The sequence below is a fragment of the Corylus avellana genome, chromosome 7 (assembly GCF_965113065.1).
Source record: "Corylus avellana chromosome 7, dhCorAvel1.hap1.2, whole genome shotgun sequence".
NCBI classification, from domain to species: Eukaryota; Viridiplantae; Streptophyta; class Magnoliopsida; order Fagales; family Betulaceae; genus Corylus; species Corylus avellana.
In genome coordinates, this window is record NC_142496.1 from 27467167 (window position 1) to 27489244 (window position 22078).

The window sequence follows — 22078 nt, forward strand, 5'->3', positions numbered from 1 at the left end:
TAAGAGATGGGTTGATTATGTCTCTACAACAAAAGTTTTTATTTAACCGGCCATGAGAGATAAGTTCTCACACCGAAAATTATCCGTCCTCGACTCAAAAGCTAGAACATAAACAAACAAAAACAAAAAACCAAAAACAGCAGCAGCAACCACACACAAAAGCGCTTGAGATTCACGTGATCCACGCTCACGCAGACCACAAGATGGAACTAAACTAACCATAGTCGTGTGACTTGGGATAAAACCCTCTCTAAGCATTTGAACGAAAAGTTCCAACGCACCAAAATCATACCCATTTCGCGAATACCCACAAATCAATGCATTCCAAGAGACAACATCTCGATCACGCATATCATCAAACATCAGCTGTGCATGTTTTATACATCCCAATTTCATATATAAATTAAGAAGGGCGGTACTTACATACACAAATTCGTCCCCGCCTGATTTCACGAAATGGGTCCGAATCTGATTTCCTTCTAGTCTTTCCTTCATTGAATTCAAAGCTGAGGAAGACGAAGACGATCCACAGGCCATAAGGAGTAAAGAGAAAGTGAGGTCATTGGGTCTCACATTGGATTGCAACAATTGGCGAAAGAGGACCAAAGCCCGGCCAGAGTTTTTGCTTTCAATGTAAGATTTAAACACGGTGTGGAAGAAAGAAAGAGAAGGGCTTGGAGAGAGACCACAGCACGGGACAAGCTCATACTCTGCCCTTTGGCGCAAGATTTGACCGTTGAGACGTCCGGCTGCTATCTTTACTACATGCAGAGCGCACTTACGCATTCCGGTGTAGTTTTAAAACTATTTCTATGTCCAACCATTTTATTTATTTATTTATTTATTTATGACATGTCCGCACAAGAAAGAGAGAGGGATTCGAAGTAGTGAACTGTGCTTCTACGTGCAACCAGTTGTAAGCTAATACAATTTTTTTTTTCTCAGAATAATTTTTCCCAGACAACACTTGTGATTATTATAAAAAAAAATGCGTAAGTATGAGCAAGAGAAATTGGTGGAAAATTGTCTTTAAAAAAAAATGTCTTTCTCCTGTGTCATGGAGGGAGGTTGGTGGAAAATTTACATGGTAAAATATTTTATGTAGTTAAAATAACTGAATTTTCAATCAAGCAAGAGAAATTCAAAATTCAAAGGAATCGTAGGAACCAATGGACAAAATAAAAGTTTCACTAATCTCCCATTTGAACTGTTTCTTTCATTTTTGTATTTGTAAAGAGATCCCAATGAATGTTTTTCACTGACAAATTTATTGTAGTCAACATACACAGAAATCTCTTAGAATCAGCAACAGGCCGCTTGAACCATTGTGGCATTCATTCCATACAAAATCTGTTTTTCTCCCACACAGCGTAGTCTTGGCCAGAGGTGGCAACGTGGAAGTTTGAGGGAACAAGGTTTCCAACATCATACCTTGGCCCAATCTTCATAAAGATCGCGTCGTCAATCTTAGCTACATATAAGTCAGCATCAGCCGCTATAATATTCACTGTGCTCCTGGCATTGATCCCATTCCGGCTCCTAATTGCTGTCAAATTGCTTATCTCCGCCTTTAGACCCCATTCAATGAAGTGATCGTAGAACTGCACAACATATACAACCACCATCTCTTCCAGTCAACAATAATAGTATAATATGACTGACGGATTATTAGCCATATTTAGAATGAAAATTTGATATAAACCTCATGTACAACTCATTTTTGAAAATCCAAGGACTTATATATACACACGGTTAAGATTGTCCTTAAAGATGTTGTGGCAATTCTAATACCAAATGATATATACCCTTGAAAACCGACTTTATATACACATGATTAAGATTGCAGTTAAGCCACGTGAGGCGGTTAGGATCACAATTAAAACTATATAAACAAATAAGATGGAGGACAGAAATTACGTACTATGTTTGGGGTCCCAGGATGGGTGAGAATGTAAGCATATCCTTGCATGACTTTACCGGAGGGGAATGGCCAAAGCTTTTGAGTAGACCCAGTGTCATGATTGTCAATAAATGTCACTGCATTTTTTGGCTTAATTCCAATCAACCCTGGTGGCTTTCCATTAGAATCTTTTAATCGCCAAAGCTCCCCGTCCACAGCTGCTTGAAGAATCCCTTTGGTAGTGAAATCAAATGCATTGACAGCACCACCACCAGCCTGTACCCAATCAGCTAGAGCACCACGGTGTCCATTACCATCTGTCAAATTAAGAGTATCCCATTTCTCCCCAACTACAAAATCTGGCTTAGTTTGTTCCAAATAAATTTTTGTAATACTTGGGGCGTACCCCTTCACAAAATCAAATCGCCACCCATCAAATCCAATCTCAGTCTTCAGCCAATTCATCCATTCAGACAACTCTTTCTGTACCTGTGGATTAAGATGATCAATGTCAGGCGCAGGTTCATAGGCCTCTCCGCTGTCAAGATTCCCAGTGCCATCAGAGTAGGTAGTATCATCCCTGCAAATGAAGTGGGGCCCCCAGTCGAGTTTTCCATCCGAAGTTCCACCTTCAAAGATGCTCCAAATTCCTCTCCCATCTTTCTTCTCAGCAGTTCTGTGGTTTATCACTATGTCAGCAACGGCTTTAATTCCATTCTCATGGAGAGCGGCAATCAGTGACTTCAGTTCATCCTTTGAACCATATTTTGAGGCATCCAGATCATATAGCCTTCCAGGCAAGTATCCTGGAATAAAACAAGGAGAAACATACATTGACCTTAATCACCGATTATCTTAAAAGCTTAACAGAAAATAATAAATTTAATTATTTATTAACACTTTCTTCATATATTGAATCAAATTGGCCCTCAATCGACTTCATTCCAGTAGAGTATCATGGAACAAAAAGTATATTAAAACGCAATTAACACAACCTTCCAAGTCAAATTTGGAAGACCTACTCAAGATAGGAGTTGTAATTCGTGTTCGCATGTTGGGTTTATATTGTATTGAGGCATTGATATAAGAATATATCGATCACCCTAACTTAACACATTTAGTTAAATAAGTCAAACCCCTCAACGCTAACCTACTAATTTCATGTTGAGTTCAAGTTGAGTTAGCGGATTGTGTCAAAAATTGACAACATTAAATGTCATATTCGAGTTGTGTCGAACCTTTTGTATAAACCTATAAGCCTATATAGGTCAACCTTAACCCTTCAATTTAATTAAACAGGTTAATCTGTCAATCCTAACCAGTTAATTTCGTGTTGGTTTCGTTTTAGATTCACGTTATGATGCTATATCCACATAGTAGCTCAAAAACTAGATCATGGTTCAGATGTTATATAATAGGGAAAAATACATTTTACCTCCTAAACTATCTATGGATTTGCAATTTTACTCCCAATATTTAAAAAGTGGCATATGACCCCCGAAAGTTTCAAACCTTAACACAAAACTCCCGATGTTTAGACTTTACCCCAGAGTAATTTATGTTTATTATTTACCCCCACAAAATATCTAGGCTGGGGGGGTTGGTCGGGAGTAAGTGTAAAACATAAATTACTTCCGGGGCAAAGTGTAAACATGACTTCTAATTTTTTTTGTCAATGTCAAATATTTTGTGGGTGTAAAGTGATTGAGAGTAAAATAGATGGATAGTCCGGGGTAAAGAGAATACGAAATGAGCATGCAGAAGAACAAGGAATTAGAGATACCCTGGGGAGCAATTGCCGGAACTAACTCAAGATCTAGCTAAAAAACAGATAGAGAAAACTGCCATCATGGGTAACTTGTTATAAAATATGTGACTGAATACGAAATTCGCCTACGGAACAAGAAATTAGAAATACCGTGGTCATCAGCAGATTGAGAAGCGGGAGGTAGCCAGACATGAGTGATTCCGGCATTAGCGAGATCAGGAACAGAGCCCTTCAGTATGTTGTACCATCCACCTTTACTGCTTGATTCCCAATTGAACCCCTGTCATATCATCATCATCATCTTGAACAATTAGTTCCATTATGCATATACGAGAGAGAGAGAGAGAGAGAGAGAGAGAGAGAGAGTAAATGGGTTGCGAGCCATGCCTGAAATAGTATGGCCGGGGCCACCATGGAGGGTGAGAGAGAAATGAAGAAGCCGAGGAAGCAGAGCCCTGTTAGAAGATTCATGGCGTTGATGGTTTTGGGACTGGGTACTTCTATCTCCCTTTATAGGCATCGTTGTCTGGTTTGAAGTTTCGCACGGTGCGTGTGTGACACTCTAGAGAAAATAGATTGTCACATATTCGGAAGAAAATGGACGGTCAAGAAAAATCAAATGGGAAAAAGATCCAGGCAATCAAGTAACTAGGGGAAAAATCTAAGCGTAAAATGCACGGAATGGGAGATGCATTGACGAAGGAAAAAGCAAAAGGAAACTAGGCCGCGTTTGTTAACGACTTTTTTTTTTCTTTTTCTTTTTTGGGTCTTTTATTTCCTGTTCACTGATTAAAAATATTAACAAACAATAAAAATTAAAAAAAAAAATAAAAACACTCTTGCTATTTTTTATTCATTTCTTTTACCAAATAACAGTGTCTATTTTTTACTTACAAAAAAAAAAAAAACAGTGTATTTTTTTGTTCCATGTATTTCTCTATCACTATAGCCAGCTCAGAATGCCTAAAATAGGGTAGTGTAAAATAGGCACGCCGCGTGCGCTGAATCACGTCCCAATGCTATATGTCACGTTCTCACCTCCCAGTATTCTTTAAGAACTTCATTCTTCAAGGCATACGTGGCATGATTCTTATAATATTTAGTGGAGTGTATAAAAATTAATTTTTAATTATGATAACATTACTCTCAACATAAATGAATCAAATCCATCATCTTATTCCGAGTAATTCTAGAAGACATACTTGTGTCATATTTGTGCCCTACTAAGAATGATGTAGCTATTAAAATCATCATTTGATCAAAATTCAATAATGATCAATTACAAGCTCAATGGTAATTTTAATGGCCACATCATTTTAAGTAGGACACAAGTAGTCCACCTAAATTATTATCTTATTCCTCTCCTTTTGTGTTAATGTGTTTTGAGTTATTTGTCAATATTTTTTATTGTGAGAATACAAATCAAAAGAAAGAAAATTTATCCTACCTCAATTTACTTATCCTTATCTTGTCGATAAAAGAGGTTATTTTATAACATTTTAACATTATTTTATTTAGGGTAAAATTCACTTAACCCCCTCAAACTACCACTCAAATGACAATGTACCCATAAACTATCAATTACAACAATTTACCCCCAAACTACCAAAAAAATGATAATGTACTTTCCAATGCTAGCAAAATGATGAAATTACCCCTATCAAATTTTCAATAAGACAAAAATACCCTTACGATTTTGAAAAAAAAAATTAAATTTTAGTATTTTTGTTTTTATTTTAGTAAGGGTAATTTTGTCATTTTGTTAAAATTTGGAATACATTGTCATTGTTTTGATCGTTTTGGGGATAAATTATCGGAATTGAGAGTTTGAAGGATAGATTGTCATTAAAGTGGTAGTTTAAGGAGATTAAGTGGACTTTACCCTTTTATTTATGAAATGTATTTAGTGTCAATTTCTATATATGTCGTCCTACATATTCTATGGTACAGAGATGAACAAAGTGCATAGAATAATGAAACTAAACATTTTTCTTTACTGCTTTCGTAAAGAACAAATGAGATAGTGGAGTATATCACTCACAGTCTATTTAATTATTTTATTTCTTCCATAAATGGAAGAACAAATGAGAAACCTAATAAGTGGATAATCCACTGTCTATTTCATTTTCACCTTATCCTCAACAATAGTGAAATCCCACAATAAGATAAAATGAATGGTAATGAAAATGAAACAAAAATATGGCGTCTATTTTAAGCCACCATAACATTAGATATCCCTAATCCAAATAATTTGGAAAAGCAGACAAATGGCCGATGTCATCCATTTGAACTCGCCGCGAAAGATATATATGCTTACACATTTCATGTCACCTCAATTTGCGGTAACTGCTTTTCCGAATGTCAAAAGAATGCTGTAATGTTAGAATATATTTGAATGATTTTAAAGTTAGAAATTTGATGAAAATTAAATTAGTTTAATTTTAAGAATATGTTAATGATTTGATCATCTTAAATTATGGGATTTGATTAAGATTATATATATATATATATATATATATATATATATGTGTGTGTGTGTGTGTGTGTGTGTGTGTGTGTGTGTGAGCTCTATAAATAAATATAGCATTTTATATTATAAACGATAACAAGGAAAAAGAGTATAATTTAGTCATTTGGGCTTTATCTTGTAAACGCAGGTCATTGACTGAACCCGTGAAATCTTTTGTGTCATTTTATTATTTTTGCTTTTATCTTTTTTTTTTTTTATTTAATTATGAATTTATTCATGGTATCATAGCAATAGGCTGACACCAGTACGATCCAATGGTCATGCATATTTCTTCTTCTTTTTCTTCAATTTATTGTTTTGTTTCTTAAGAAAAAAAAAAAAAAAAAAACAGATTTGCAGCACCAACAACTCCAACCACCGCCACTTCTAGCCTTTGCCACTATCGGGGAGAACGTTGTCAGCCACCAACTATCGTTCCCACTCACAGCCTTGACACGCCACCTCTGGCCTTCCACAACCCAACCCAACGCCATTGTCTCCTCTGGCCTTTCATAGGAGCTTCCCAGGTGCCATCCATGGCTGTGTCTAGATCTTTCACGACAGATCTATGGTCTAGCTCCACCAGCTCTTCACCTGGCATACATCAACATTGCGTCTTGTCCAGCCATTCATAGTATGGGTGTCAACCCGATTCAAATTACTAGTTATTAGCTAAAATCAGTAACCGAAACCAAGGTACCTGATTATTGAATTTAGAAAACCGGATCCCTGGTTTTTTAAAATTTGAACATTTTGGACCTATTTTAGGTATTAGATCTACTTTTTGGGCTTAATTTAGCCATTTTTTGCCCTTTAAAAAAAATTATGGTTTTTTTGGTCAAGTAATCTAGGCTTTGTTGTGGCTGTTCAAAATACATTTTAAAAGTGCCCTAAAAATTCAATTAAAAAACTTTCATAATACATGAGATTAAACAACTACATCTATATATATATCAACTACAAATCTCATCGTTATGAGATTAAACAATAAATATTTACTATTACAAACCTAAACAAAACAATAAAAATGCATGTAAACGCTAAAGTAAAATAGATTTAGGAGCGTTTACAACCTAAAGTAAAAATGAAAACGCTTGTTTTTAAAAAGAATATATATCATAGACTCATAGTATATATATATATTTTGAATAGGTAAACATCTTCTCATTCCATAAAAGATTCAGAGCATAAAGCTCTTGCATCACAAAGTATAAAGCTCTTAAGAACATAGGCAGAAGCCATGTGATTACAAAGTCATCGATACATCAAAAAATCTAACAATCAAATCTTATTCATGACCCCCAATCTCACCCATGTACAAACTTCATTTATGGCATAAATCTGCTCTTGGCAGACTAGATCTAAGACATGGGTTGATCATATCCCTAAAACAAAAGTTTTTATTTAATTGGCCGTGAGAGATAAGCCCTCACACAGAAAATTATCCGTCCCCAACTCGAAAGCCAGAACATAAACAAACAAAAACAAAAAACCAAAAACAACAATGGCAGGCTCACACAAAAGCGCTTGAGATTCACACCATCCACACTCCGGCGTGTTTGAACCACAACTGTCACGTGCCGACCGGAGAGAAAATGTCTATTGTCTACAGGACTCGTTGGCGTCGGGGAAGAATGGGAAATGAAAACGTAGATCTGCTTTGGAAAATGCCTATCTAAGAACCCTTGCAAAAACAGACAAAGCCAAAAAATTCGGGAGGACGACGAACGACGAGGTGGAGTAGGTGGCCAAAGTGGTGGAAGAGGCTGAGCGCGGCTACTGGAGTCTAAACAAGTATTTGAGCTGGAGGGCCTTGAGCTTGGCCTCCACTTTGTCCAAGGAAGACGGGGTTTTTGATCGACAATCCGAGGATCGATCATTGGCATCGTGATAGTTTTCCTCTTCTTCTTCGTCTTCTTCTTCTTGTTCCGATTATTCTTTGTGTTCTTTGGCTTCGGAGTCGGTCAGTTCCAGATCTTCGTGGCTGTGATTGGCACCCATTGCTTTGTAGAGAGGCACAAAGAGAGAGAGAGAGAGAGAAATAGATAGAAGGCCTTGGGGATCTGAGAAAATGGGAAATGTGGAAACGAAGAGCGCCAAGTTCAAAATTTGAAATTGGGACCAGTTAGGGTTTATGATTGATTAAAAAAATGGAAGAATATGGCTTCCGGGTTATCCAATGGGACCACTGGGTATCAGGCTTATCGGTTTAGGTTGTATTGGTGTGATGGACCAATGGTGCGTTTATTCGGATCCTTCTGTAGAAAAATTAGGCAAGAGTGTAAGGATTACAACTTTGCTATATGTAATTTGATATTTCAACTGAATTCTTAGCGTGAATAATGCTAAAAATTACATTTTGCATTTTTATTTTACTATTATCTCAACTTGTTGATGTGGTGATGTTAATTCACCTCTATTTTTTTATTTTTTTTAGAGTAATGACTAATTGTCATTGCTACAGAGATAAGTGAGATAATGATCATCTAAAAATGTGGTTTTTAACATTACTCATAATAGAATTCATGGCCAAAGAATAGCACGCGTGTCATTTAATGTGATTCTATCGACTCTTTTTGGGTTTTTTTTTTTTTTTTTTTTTTTTTCAATTTTTTCTAATCACATGCCAATGTGGTATCAAATATTCACACCCACTTCTTATTCACAGCATTAACAAAAATTAGCCACATGAGATGTATGTGATCTCACGTCTCTTTCTAATCCCACCTCCTGTAAGATCCAATTATTATTGTGTGACCAATTTTCATTAATGATTTTAATGGGAAGTGGACAGAGCACTTGATTAGAACAATTAGACATTATAATTAAAAGCTCAGAGGGTATCAAGTGTCAACAGAACTGTATCAGATCCTAAAGGCATGTAAGAGTGTTTTACCAGAAATACATGGTACGGGATATTAGCATTTGAAAATCACTATAAAGACTGAGGCTGCCAAAATTTTGTATTCAAATTCACTTTACTCATAAACAAGTTTCTTTTCATGCCTTCAATTGAGGTCACCTCAATAATGCTAACTCCTGAACAGCCATCCCCTCCAGTGTCTCTAATCATCTCCCTCAACCTTGCTACATCATCCCACCTCCCTTTTACAGCATAAAGATTGGACATTAACACATAAAACCCACCATTGTTGCAATCCAAGAAAAATAACTTCTTGGCCAGAGATTCCCCAAGCCTGACCTCTTGATGGATGCAACAAGCGCTGAGCAAAGCTCCCCACACGGCAGAATCTGGCTCAATCTCCATATTCTTGATAAAATCCATTGCTTCTTCAAACAAGCCTGCACGACCAAGGAGACCAACCATGCATGCAAAGTGTTTCAAACCTGGCACCATACCAAACTCTTCCCTCATAATTTGGAAGTACCTTCGTCCTTCTTGAACAAGACCTCCATGGGTACCAGCAGCCAAAACACCCAAGAAAGTGATTTTATCAGGTTTTAGCCCTTGTACTCGCATTTGAGAAAAACAACCAAGAGCTTTATGCTCAAGCCCATACAAACTATAGCCTGAGATTATTGCATTCCATGTTGCCAAACATGGCTCTTTGATGCTCTTAAACACCCTTTCAGCACACTCTATTCTTCCGCATTTGGTGTACGTATCTATAAGAGCAGTCCCAACAAAATCTTTCACTTCTAGATTGTTTCTTAGGACATAATTATGAAGTTTATTCCCAAATTGCAGGTACCTAAGTTGGCAGCACCCAGAAAGTAAACTAGCAATGGTAATGGCATCTGGACTGTGACCAAACATCTTCATTGGACAGAACAGTTCCATGGCATCACTTGACCTTCCAGCCTGTACACAGCCAGATATCACAGAATTCCAGCTGATCAATGGTTTTTCATGCATCTCAAAAAACAAAGAAAAAGCAGCTTCTATCTCGTCAAAGTTGGAGTACATGCTTATCGGGCCATTTGCAACCAAACAATCGACACTCAACCCACTCTTTAGTCCATAACCATAGAATGCAAGTCCAGAGCCAAAGTGAGCAGGATGTTTGATCCCATGGAGGATGCTAACCATAGCAACTGCATCAATCTTCAGGTTTAAACGCAGCATTTGAGAAAAACACTCCACCACCATACCCATATTTCCCTTCTCAGCATAGCTTGAAATAATTGCAGCAAGGGAAACCAAGTTGGTCTGGGGAAATGACTCGTAAAGCAGTTTTGCTAATTCTGTGTTCACATACCTTGCATAAACACAAACTAGTGCAGTGATCACAGAAGCATCATTGACCACACCAGTTTTCAGTCCATAAAAATGGCAAGATTCAGGATGAGCATTGGCTGACAGAAGGCTCATAATGGTTACTGAATTGGCTTCCACACCTTCCTCCCACATTCGATTGAAAACAAGCATTGCCTCATCAAAATAACCATTCTGGCCATAGGCACCAATCATGGTATTCCAAGAAACCACACTTCTCTCGACCATTTCCCCAAACAAAAGTTCCGCAGCTTCCAAATCCACACATTTAGCATACATAGAGGTAAGCGCATTCTTAGCTTGAGAACCCAAATCAAGGCCAGCCTTAACTCCAAAACCATGAATAGATTTCCCTTGCCGACCAAGATGGAACAAAACTAACCGTAGTCGTGTGACTAGGGATAAAACCCTCTCTAAGCATTTGAACAAAGAGTTCCAACGTACCAAAATCAAACCCATTTCGCGAATACCCACAAATCAATGCATTCCAAGAGACAACATCTCGATCACGCATATCATCAAACATCAGCTGTGCATGTTTTATACATCCCAATTTCATATATAAATTAAGAAGGGCGGTACTTAAATACACAAATTGGTCCCCGCCTGATTTCACCAAATAGGTCTGAATCTGATTTGCTCCTAGTCTTTCCTTCATTGAATTCAAAGCAGAGGAAGACGAAGACGATCCACAGGCCATAAGGAGTAAAGAGAAAGTGAGGTCTTTGGGTCTCACATTGGATTGCAACAATTGGCGAAAGAGGACCAAAGCCCGGCCAGAGTTTTTGCTTTCAATGTAAGACTTAAACACGGTGTTGAAGAAAGAAAGAGAAGGGCTTGGAGAGAGACCCACAGTACGGGACAAGCTCATACTCTGCCCTTTGGCGCGAGATTTGACCGTTGAGACGTCCGGCTGCTATCTGTACTACACGCAGAGCGCACTTACGCATCTCTATGTAGTTTTAAAATTATTTCTATGTCCAACTGTTTTATTTATTTATATATTTTTGGCATGTCCACGTAGAGGGAAGATTTGAACTTGTAAACTGCGCTTTTATGGGCAACCGGTTGTAAGCTAATACAATATATTTTTTTTCACAGAATAATTTTTCCTAGACAACACTTGTGATTATTATAAAAAAAAACAAATTTTTTTTTTTAAAAAAAAAATGTCATTCTCCTTGGTCATGGAAAATTTACATTGTAAAATATTTTATGTTGTTAAAATAACTGAATTTTCAATCAAGCAAGAGAAATTCAAAATTCAATGGAATCGTAGGAACCAATGGACAAAATAAAAGCTTCACTAATCTCCCATTTGGACTGTTTCTTTCATTTTTGTATTTGTAAAGAGATCCCAATTATTGTTTTTCACTGACAAATTTATTGTAGTCAACATAGACAGAAATCTCTTAGAATCAGCAACAGGCCACTTGAACCATTGTGGCATTCATTCCATACAAAATCAGTTTTTCTCCCACACAGCGTAGTCTTGGCCAGAGGTGGCAACGTGGAAGTTTGAGGGAACAAGGTTTCCAACTTCAAACCTTGGCCCAATCTTCATAAAGATCGCGTCGTCAATCTTAGCTACGTATAAGTCAGCATCAGCCGCTATAATATTCACTGTGCTCCTGGCATTGATCCCATTCCGGCTCCTAATTGCTGTCAACTTGCTTATCTCCTCCTTTAGACCCCATTCAATGAAGTGATCGTAGAACTGCACAACATATACAACCACCATCTCTTCCAGTCAACAATAATAGTATAATATGACTGACGGATTATTTGCCATATTTAGAATGAAAATTTAATATAAACCTAAGGTACAACTCATTCTTGAAAATCCAATGACTTATATATACATACGGTTAAGATTATACTTAAAGATTTAAAGATGTGTCAATTCTGATACCAAATGATATAAACTCTTGAAAACCCGCTATATATACACATGATTAAGATTGTAGTTAAGCCACGTGAGGCAATTAGGATTAAAACTATGTAAACAAATAAGATGGAGGACAGAAATGACATACTATGCTTGGGGTCCCAGGATGAGTGAGAATGTAAGCATATCCCTGCATGACTTTATCGGAGGGGAATGTCCAAGGCTTTCGAGTAGACCCAGTGTCATGATTGTCAATAAATGTCACTGCATTTTCTGGCTTAATTCCAATCAACCCTGGTGGCTTTCCATTAGAGTCTTTTAATTGCCCGAGCTCCCCGTCCACAGCTGCTTGAAGAATCCCTTTGGTTGTGAAATCAAATGCATTGACAGCACCACCAGCATCTTGTACCCATTCAGCTAGAGCACCACGGTGTCCATTACCATCTATCAAATCATCCCATTTCTCTCCAACTGCAAAATCTGGCTTAGTTTGTTCCATATAAATTTTTGTAATACTTGGGGCGTACCCCTTCACAAAATCAAATCGCCACCCATCAAATCCAATCTCAGTCTTCATCCAATTCATCCATTCAGACAACTCTTTCTGTACCTGTGGATTGAGATGATCAATGTCAGGCGCAGGTTCATAGTGCTCTCCGCTGTCAAGATTCCCAGTGCCAGAGAAGTTAGTGTCATCCCTGCAAATGAAGGAGGGTCCCCAGTCGAGTTTTCCATCCGAAGTTCCACCTTCAAAGATGTTCCATTTTCCTCTCTCATCTTGCTTCTCAGCAGTTCTGTGGTTTATCACTATGTCAGCAACGGCTTTAATTCCCTTCTCATGGAGAGCGGCAATTAGTGACTTCAGTTCATCCTTTGAACCATATTTTGAGGCATCCAGATCATATAGCCTTCCAGGCAAGTATCCTGGAATAAAACAAGGAGAGACATACATTAACCTTAAATCATCGATTATCGTAAAAGCTTAACAAAAAATAATAAATTTAATTATTTATTAACACTTTCTTCATGTATTGACCCAAATTGGCCCTCAATCGGCTTCATTCCAGTAGAGTATCTTGGAACAAAAAGTATATTAAAATGCAATTAACACAACTAGCCAAGTTGAATTTAGAAGACCTACTCAAGATAGGGTTTGTAATTCGTGTTTGCATGTTGGGTTTATATTGTATTGAAGCATTGATATAAGAATATATCGATCACCCTAACCTAACACGTTTAGTTAAATAAGTCAAACTCCTCAATACTAACCTACAAATTTCATGTTGGGTTCATGTCGAGTTAGCGGATCGTATCAAAAATTGACAACACTAAATGCCATATTCGAGTCGAGCCGAACTATATCTATAAGCCTATATTGGTCAACCGTAACCCTATCAATTTAATTAAACAGGTCAATCCATCAATCCTAACCAGTTAATTTGATATTGGTTTCATTTTAGATTCACATTATGATGCTATATCCATATAGTAGCTAGAAAACTAGATCGTGGTTCAAATGTTATATAATAGGGAAAAATCCCTTTTACCCCTTAAAGTATCTATGGATTTGCAATTTTACTCCCAATGTTTAAAAAGTGACATAAGACTCCCGAAAGTTTCAAACCTTAACACAAAACTCCCGATGTTTAGACTTTAACCCCAAAGTAATTTATGTTTATTATTTACCCCTACAAAATATCTAGGCTTCGGGGGGTAAAGTGTAAAATTGGGAGTAAAGTGTAAAATATAAATTACTTCAGGGGCAAAGTGTAAACATGAGTTTTTTCTGTCGATGTCAAATATTTTGTGGAGATAAAAGTGTCATTTTTTAAACATTGGTAGGAAAATAGATGGATAGCCCATGGGTAAAGAGAATACGAAATGAGCATGAAGAAGAACAAGGAATTAGAGGGTGTGTTTGCCAATGGCCCTAGAACGGTATTGTTCCAGCGCCTCCCTCAATCCAAAAAAAAAAAACTTTTTACCTCAAAATTAATCACAATATCTCTACTTTTTATACCACATCAATCATTTTTATTATTATTATTTAAATAAAAAAATCACTACAAAACAAATTTTTTACAATTTTTCATATAAAATATATTTTTTCACTTTTTCCCACCAAGCATTTTCACTAAAACCAATCAAAAGCTTATTCCTATAAAAAGGCTACAGTCTGGGGAGCAATTGCCAGAACTAACTCGAGATCTAGCTAAAAAACAGATAAAGAAAACTGCCATCATGGGTAACTGTTATAAAATATGTGATTGAATACGAAATTCGTCTGTGGAACAAGAAATTAGAAATACCGTGCTCATCAGCAGATTGAGAAGCGGGAGGAAGCCAGACATGAGTGATTCCGGCATTAGCGAGATCAGGAACAGAGCCCTTCAGTATGTTGTACCATCGACCTTTACTGCTTGATTCCCAATTGAACCCCTGTCATATCATCATCATCATCTTGAACAATTAGTTCCATTATGCATATACGAGAGAGAGAGAGAGAGAGTAAATGGGTTGCGAGACATGCCTGAAATAGTATGGCCGGGGCCACCATGGAGGGTGAGAGAGAAATGAAGAAGCCGAGGAAGCAGAGCCCTGTTAGAAGATTCATGGCGTTGATGGTTTTGGGACTGGGTACTTCTGTCTCCCTTTATAGGCAGCGGCTCCGCCACTTGATGCATTGGGGTGCCGTGAAGCTTTTAATTTCTTTTTTTTTTTTTGGGTGGGAAAATTTTTTTTTTTACCTATCCAGTACCTAAGACACGGCACCCCTATTGTCCAGAGTCTAAGACGCTCTCTCTGTTCTGTTTCGTTCTTTCTGTCTCAAATGAGTCGGATTTTATGCTCAAAGTAACTCTTCCTTTCTAACTCTTAGACAGTTTTGTGTTAGATTTTTGTTTTAATTTCTTTCTTTTACATAATTTTAATTTTGAATTTTTCGATTTATTTTATCAGTTTCTTTACATTGTCTAGTGGAGATTTATTTTATCAGTTTCATGACTTCATAATAAAATGGAAGATGATTTTTTTGCAAATAATTTAGTTTTCTATATTGAAAGGAAAATTGTTAAGAGCTTCGATTTAGATTCGATAGTTAATGATTTTGTACTTTTAAGAGACTGTAAAATGCAATTCTAGACTTTTTTTTTTTTTTTTTTTGTATTTTTATCTTTTTGATATAATGCCGACATGTTACATTTCTAATATATCAATTTGAGCACATATTTATGAACTTTTATAAATATTTTTTATGATGTATATATTGTGTGAATTATCAAATTTTTAAGGTAAAAAAATTTTTTAAAATGCCAAAAAAAAAATTTTAGGGACACCCTCTGGCTCCGCCCCCATTTATTGGCATCGTTGTCTGGTTTGAAGTTTCGCACGGTGCGTGTTTGACGCTCTAGACGTAAAAGAAAGAAAATAGATTGTCACATATTCGGAAGAAAATGGACGGTCAAGAAAAATCAAATGGGAAAAAGATCAAGACAATCTAGAAAGTAGGAGAAAAATCCAAGCGTAAAATACTCGGAATGGGAGATGCATTGACGAAGGAAAAACCAAAAGCCAAAAGGAGACTAGGCCGCGTTTGTTAACGACTTTTTTTTTTTTTTTGGTCTTTTATTTCCTGTTCACTGATTAAAAATATTAACAAACAACAAAAATAACAAAATAAAAACACTCTTGCTATTTTTTATTCATTTCTTTTACCAAATAACAGTGTCTATTTTTTACTTACCAAAAGAAAAAAAAAAAAAGAGTGTATTTTTTTGTTCCATTTATTTCTCTATAACTATAGCCAGCTCAGAATGCCAAAATGCTATATGTCACGATCTCACCTCCCACTTAACCCCCCCCCCAAACTACTACTTAAATGACAATCTACCTCTCAAACTATCAATTACAACAATTTACCCTCCAAACTATCAAAAAAATGATAATGTACTCTCCAATGCTAGCAAAATAATAAAATTACCCCTATAAAATTTTCAATAAGACAAAAATACCCTTACAATTTTGAAAATAATAAATAAATTTGAGTATTTTTATTTTTATTTTAGTAAGGGTAATTTTGTCATTTTGTTAAAATTTGGGGTACATTGTCATTGTTTTGATAGTTTAGGAGATAAATTGTTGCAATTTTTTTTTTTTTTTTTTTTTGACATGTCTACATAAGGGAAGGGAGAGAGAGGATTCGAACTAATGACCTTCGCTTCATTAGGCGTGGTTCACAGCCGATTGAGCTACCCATTGAAGACATAAATTGTTGCAATTGATAGTTTGAAAGGTAAATTGTCATTAAGGTGGTAATTTAAGGAAATTAAGTGAACTTTATCCTTTTATTTATGAAATGTGTTTAGTGTCAATTTTTTCTATATATCTTGTCCTACATATTCAATGGCACAGAAATGAACAAAGTGTGTAGAATGAGGAAACTAAACATTTTTCTTTACTTCTTTCGTAAGGAACAAATGAGATAGTGGAGTATATCACTCATAGTCTCTTTTATTATTTTATTTCTTCCATAATTGGAAGAACAAATGAGAAACCTAATAAGTGGATAATCCACTGTTCACCTTATCCTCAACAATAGTGAAATCCCACAATAAGATAAAATGAATGGGAATGAAAACGAAACGAAAATATGGCGTCAATTTTAAGCCACAAATGGCCGAAGTCATCCATTTGAGGTCGCCGCTAAAGATACATATGGTTTTACATTTTATGTCACCTCAATTTGCGGGTCAAAAGAATGCTTTGAATGTTAAAGTATATTTGAATGATTTTAAAGTTAAAAATTTGATGAAAATTAAATTAGCTTAATTTTAAGAATATATTAATGATTTTATCATCTTAAATTATGGGATTTGATTAAGATTATATATATATATATATATATATATATGTGTGTGTGTGTGTGTGTGTGTGTGTGTGTAAACTCTATAGATAAATACAGCATTTTATATTATAAATGATAACAAGGAATAAGAATATAATCGTAGACGTAAGTCATTGACTGAACCACGTGAAATTTTGTGTTATTGTATTATTTTCGCTTTTATCTTATTTTTTTTATTTAATTATAAATTTCTTCATGGTATCATAACAATAGCCAATAGGCTAACACCAGTACGATCCAATGGTCTTGTGTATTTCTTTCTTTTTTTCTTTCTTCTTCAATTTATTGTTTTGTTTATTGAGAAAAAAAAAATTAAATTTGATGAAAATTAAATTAGCTTGATTTTAAGAATATGTTAATGATTTGATCAACTTAAATTATGAAATTTGATTAAGATTATATGTGTGTGTGTGTGTGTGAACTCTATAAATAAATACAGCATTTTATATTATATACGATAACAAGGAATAAGAATATAATCGTAGACGTAGGTTATTGACTGAATCACGTGAAATTTTGTGTTATTGTATTATTTTTGCTTTTATCTTATTTTTTTATTTAATTATAAATTTCTTCATGATATCATAGCAATAGCCAATAGGCTAACACCAGTACGATCCAATGGTCTTGTGTATTTCTTTCTTTTTTCTTTTTTCTTCAATTTTTTGTTTTGTTTATTGAGAAAAAAATAAAAAAATAAGAAAGGAACAAATTTGCAGCACCAACAACTGCTTCCCAAATCTAACCACCGCCGCTTCCAGCCTTTGCCACTACCGGGGAGAACATTGTCAGCCACCAACTATCGTTCCCACTCACAGCCCCGCCACGCCACCTCCGGCCTTCCATGGCCCAACACCACGACCTCCTCTAGCCTTTCACAGGAGCTTCCCAGTCGCCTTCCATGGCTCTGTCTAGGTCCTTCACGGCAGATCTACAGCCTAGCTCCACCGGCTCTTCACTTGGCATTCATCAACGTCGCGTCTTGTCCAGCCATTCATAGTAGTGGTGTTAACTCAATTCCGGTTATCAATTATTGGCCAAAATCGCTAACCGAAACAAAAGTACTCGATTGTTGAATTTAGAAAACCAGCTATCAGTTACCCAATTATGTAATAACTCCTTAGTTACCGGTTGGTACTCAATAATTTGGACCGGTAACCGAGTTTTTAAAATTTGTACATTTTGGACCTATTTTGGGCACTAAGCCTACTTTTTGGGCTTAATTTAGCCTTTTTTTGCCCTTTTAAAAAAACAATTAGAGTTTTTTTGGTCCAATAAGCTAAGCTTTGTTGTGGTTGTTCAAAAGCTTTCATAATATATTTTAAAAGTCCTTTAAAACAAAATAATAATAATAATAATATATTTTAAAAGTGCCCTAAAAATTCATTTTAAAAGCTGTCATAATACATGAGATTAAACAACTTCATCTACATATATATCTACTACAAATCTCATCCTTATGATATTAAACACTAAATATTTACTACTACAAACCTAAACAAAACAATATATATATATATATATATATATATATATATATATATGAAAACGCTAAAGTAAAATAGATTTAGGAGCGTTTACAGCCTAAAGTAAAAATGTACACTCGTTTTTAAAACGAATATATCACAAACTCACAGCATCACTTATCAGTTAATAGTTATCATCAGACAATAGATATGATATTATATATCACTTACCTTTCATATATATATTTGATACTTTTACGTAGTAGTAAAAAACATTAGCAAATGAGCCTAATTCACTACCAACCTCTAGACCAAGAAAGCAAGGTAAAGATTCCTCTCAAACACATGGCGAACACCAGTGTGCGCACGTGTATAACTATACATGTGACACCTGCACGTACAACATTGGAGATTTCTGCAGAATCCCTAATTAAGGTGGCCTGGCACAGGTAACATTTAGGCAGTTGACAACATGACAAAGTTAAAATCCAAAAGGGCATTAACGAGTGCAATACACTTTATTCAGAAAGACAGTGCAAGCGGATATATAGGGTCTGAAGAAAAAAAAAAAACTATGAATCGCACAATAACTAGCAATCATGCCAGGCAGTAATAGGAATCTAATCCGATGGTGAACTTGACAAAACCATGAATCGCACAATAAGTTATTTTGGGGTGCAATGATTGAAACTTATAAAACCCCATTGCTAATTATGCGTCAAAGAAGACAAATCAACAATTCACACATGGATTGAATTTAAGAAACAAGCACGTCCAAATTGGCTGGCAAAGAAGATTTTGCATCTTTATATTTCAAGGTCCACCAGGAATGAAAAGCTTCCTGATTCACACCATGCTACTGCTACACAAGAAAGATTATGCAATATATTGAAGACAGATATTGATAAAATACTTCAGTCTAAGCTCTACCGTTTCATAGAGATAATGGATGGAAGCCTAATGTAATTAACCCCCCAACATATCAGCTCACATCTTTGAAGGCTTTGGGAAAATGTCGGGAGTGAATTTCTGTGCTGCACTCAGACTGCCCTTAATCTTCATTGCACCCCTGCACTCATTAGATATCACAAAAAGAATGTCAACATGTAAACAAAAACGATGGGGAAGTGATAGCAAATAGATTTAGAATGCAGCAGCAAGTTTGCACCTCATGAAAGCAATTTGAGGATTCATCTTCCCCAAGGCAACCTTAACAAAATCCTCATCCTTGAAGGAAAACGTGGCATCGGGCTTTCCTCCCTCGTATGGCCCTATAATTCAACAAAACTTCAAAGACGGAACGACATATAACCCAAAAGCATAGTATTTACATGATTTTTGAATTGTTCTAACAAAATGAAATATGCACACGTTTTTTATGAATTACAGTTCAATATACAGTTTGCGGGCAAATAATGAGCAAAAATGACACCAACGATTAATAATTATTTTTTTGCATAGAATCTTAAACAAAATAAAATTGAGAAAACATAAAAAAATACAAAAACACCAAAATTTACATGCTTCAACATGTGAAATAATTAACTAAAACTAAGGTAAATTGTCGAACTCAAGACTTCTGCTCTTATACTATATTAAATCATTAATTATTCCAAAAGCTTAAACCGATAGAAAAGGTAAATTTAATAATTTGACTAATACTTTAACAATGAGCACGACAATAAGAAATCCACGATCAAATATGAAGATTACAGAGTTCGCACACCCTCTCAATAGCCTCCACTCTATGGACTAAGGCACAGAAAATTTCCCAATTAAACCAACGAGGTTCCATGACAGATTGTGTGCAAATCAGAGTAGAATGCAATACATACTTAAACGATTACAGCATTCGATTCCTAACCTCGAATCCTCCAGCTATTTTACGAACCATCATAGCGACAAAAAAGGTCAAACACCTTAGAAATTCAACAATTCCGTTCTTTCTTAGACGCATAACATTTGAATTTGCCCGCTAACTACTGAATTTGGAGCAATTACAACAACTAATTACACAGGGAAGTGATTCAACTTTCAATGCGATTCGTACTCGTCACAATTTGGTAATGAATCGATAATTTCTATTACTAAATGAATAGAATTAGAACAAAAACGAAGCAAGATGAGAAAATTAGAAGCCTGAGGCCCTAACCTTTGCAGACCTCCCCCTTCTTCAGATCAACGGTGTAGATTACCTCATCGAATCCGATTTTCTACAATTCAAAAGTCAGCCTGGATCAGATTGGGTGTCTATGAGAGAATACACGTAAAATTGCGTGTGAGCGAGAAATGGTGTACCTTAGGAGCGATGTTGAACTGATAGACGAGGTTGATCTTCTTGGTGAGCTCCTTGCCGGCATCGGAGGCCAGGTGTTGCTTCATCTGCTCCAGCAAGGCGTCGGACTTGAGCTGGTTGGTGGAATCCGCCATAGCTTAGTCTCTCGCTAGCTCGCTCTTCGGGACGTGTAATTCTTCTTGACTCGGAAACCATGTGATGAGATTTGTAACGATCCGTACTACGGCGTTTTATTGCCGTGTGAATGAGGGTGAGGAGTTGGTTGAGCTGACGCATTGATGAAGGATTCGGCACGCTTTCCAACCAGATTTTTATGGTAGTTTTAGGAGATGAGATGACGTGTAGCTTTTGTTAAGTGCCAAATGTAGTGTAATTCGCCTTTTATTTTATTTAATTTGTCAAATTAATTAATCTTTATGTTTTGATTTCTCTCAAGTAAATTTGTGTGGTTTAGAATAGGAAAATGCTAGATGTTCTTTTAGTGTTTTTCTCGTATTCTTTCAACTGTGATATAATTTTTAAAATCATCAATAGATTAAAAGTTAATAATGATAATTTTAAATTTAACGAAAATTTTAAAAGCTACATCACAGTTGGGAGGATACCAGAAAAACATTAGAAAAACACCTAACATTTCCCAATAGAATATTAGCAACAGATTTTTCAATTTTTTTTTTTTTTAAGTAAAGAATAAATTTCTAAAATGCTCCTTATTACAACACACTCTTTAAGTGATCCCTAAATCAAGGCAACCAAAAATGTTATCTTAAATATATGATAATATTTTTGTTTTTCTTACCGTTATTTTACTAAAAAACAAAAAAACTTTTTATTTCCTCTTTCTTAAATATTTCTTTTGGCCACAATATGATTTTGACTTGCCCATGATGTAGTTAAGGCTTTTCATTTATCTATTAATTATAAGAAATTTGCTACTAAACAATAACTGATGAAACATATTCTAGTCAAATAATTTATGTTTTTATTTTGTTGGCTCTTGTATACTTTGTTCGTCAACTTGGGTTGTGTAGTACGTGGTTTGTTAGCTGATTTTGGTATCAGGACCAGCCCAGCCCAGCCCATAACATCATTATGAAATGGGCTAGAGTTT

At 35.7% G+C, this 22078-nt stretch overlaps 3 protein-coding genes and 1 pseudogene across 3 annotated transcripts; all 4 read right to left on the reverse strand.

Annotated features, from left to right (window-relative positions):
- Positions 1-1173: 1173 nt before the first annotated feature.
- Positions 1174-4235, reverse strand: LOC148584743 (alpha-amylase-like). The gene is made up of 4 exons (XM_088518674.1): positions 4056-4235; positions 3819-3948; positions 1922-2706; positions 1174-1601 (listed from the first exon to the last, which is right to left on the reverse strand). The coding sequence occupies exons 1-4, from the start codon at positions 4137-4139 to the stop codon at positions 1335-1337; spliced, it is 1266 nt and encodes a 421-aa protein (XP_088374800.1). The 5' UTR covers positions 4140-4235; the 3' UTR covers positions 1174-1334.
- A 4786-nt stretch (positions 4236-9021) lies between these two features.
- Positions 9022-11350, reverse strand: LOC148584744 (pentatricopeptide repeat-containing protein At2g04860 pseudogene; annotated as a pseudogene).
- A 381-nt stretch (positions 11351-11731) lies between these two features.
- Positions 11732-14981, reverse strand: LOC148584745 (alpha-amylase-like). Its single transcript, XM_088518685.1, has 4 exons — positions 14833-14981; positions 14612-14741; positions 12451-13226; positions 11732-12131 (listed from the first exon to the last, which is right to left on the reverse strand). The coding sequence occupies exons 1-4, from the start codon at positions 14914-14916 to the stop codon at positions 11880-11882; spliced, it is 1242 nt and encodes a 413-aa protein (XP_088374811.1). The 5' UTR covers positions 14917-14981; the 3' UTR covers positions 11732-11879.
- A 4422-nt stretch (positions 14982-19403) lies between these two features.
- On the reverse strand, positions 19404-21237 carry SCP2 (sterol carrier protein 2). The gene is made up of 4 exons (XM_059599771.2): positions 20970-21237; positions 20824-20884; positions 19840-19942; positions 19404-19740 (listed from the first exon to the last, which is right to left on the reverse strand). Exons 1-4 carry the CDS (start codon positions 21099-21101, stop codon positions 19659-19661), a joined length of 378 nt encoding a protein of 125 aa, XP_059455754.1. The 5' UTR covers positions 21102-21237; the 3' UTR covers positions 19404-19658.
- Between the last annotated feature and the right edge of the window lie 841 nt (positions 21238-22078).

What these genes read in the sequence shown, in the direction of transcription:
- LOC148584743 (XM_088518674.1), bottom strand. Translation starts at nt 4,139, where the DNA reads ATGAATCTTCTAACAGGGCTCTGCTTCCTCGGCTTCTTCATTTCTCTC. An exon ending in CCCCGGCCATACTATTTCAG is followed by an intron (nt 3,949 to 4,055) that starts GCATGGCTCGCA and finishes ATGATATGACAG; the next exon opens with GGGTTCAATTGGGAATCAAG. An exon ending in TCAATCTGCTGATGACCACG is followed by an intron (nt 2,707 to 3,818) that starts GTATTTCTAATT and finishes GTTTTATTCCAG; the next exon opens with GATACTTGCCTGGAAGGCTA.
- LOC148584745 (XM_088518685.1), bottom strand. Translation starts at nt 14,916, where the DNA reads ATGAATCTTCTAACAGGGCTCTGCTTCCTCGGCTTCTTCATTTCTCTC. An exon ending in CCCCGGCCATACTATTTCAG is followed by an intron (nt 14,742 to 14,832) that starts GCATGTCTCGCA and finishes ATGATATGACAG; the next exon opens with GGGTTCAATTGGGAATCAAG. An exon ending in ATCCTGGGACCCCAAGCATA is followed by an intron (nt 12,132 to 12,450) that starts GTATGTCATTTC and finishes TATGTTGTGCAG; the next exon opens with TTCTACGATCACTTCATTGA.
- SCP2 (XM_059599771.2), bottom strand. Translation starts at nt 21,101, where the DNA reads ATGGCGGATTCCACCAACCAGCTCAAGTCCGACGCCTTGCTGGAGCAG. An exon ending in AGTTCAACATCGCTCCTAAG is followed by an intron (nt 20,885 to 20,969) that starts GTACACCATTTC and finishes TTTGAATTGTAG; the next exon opens with AAAATCGGATTCGATGAGGT. An exon ending in GAAGGGGGAGGTCTGCAAAG is followed by an intron (nt 19,943 to 20,823) that starts GTTAGGGCCTCA and finishes GTTGAATTATAG; the next exon opens with GGCCATACGAGGGAGGAAAG.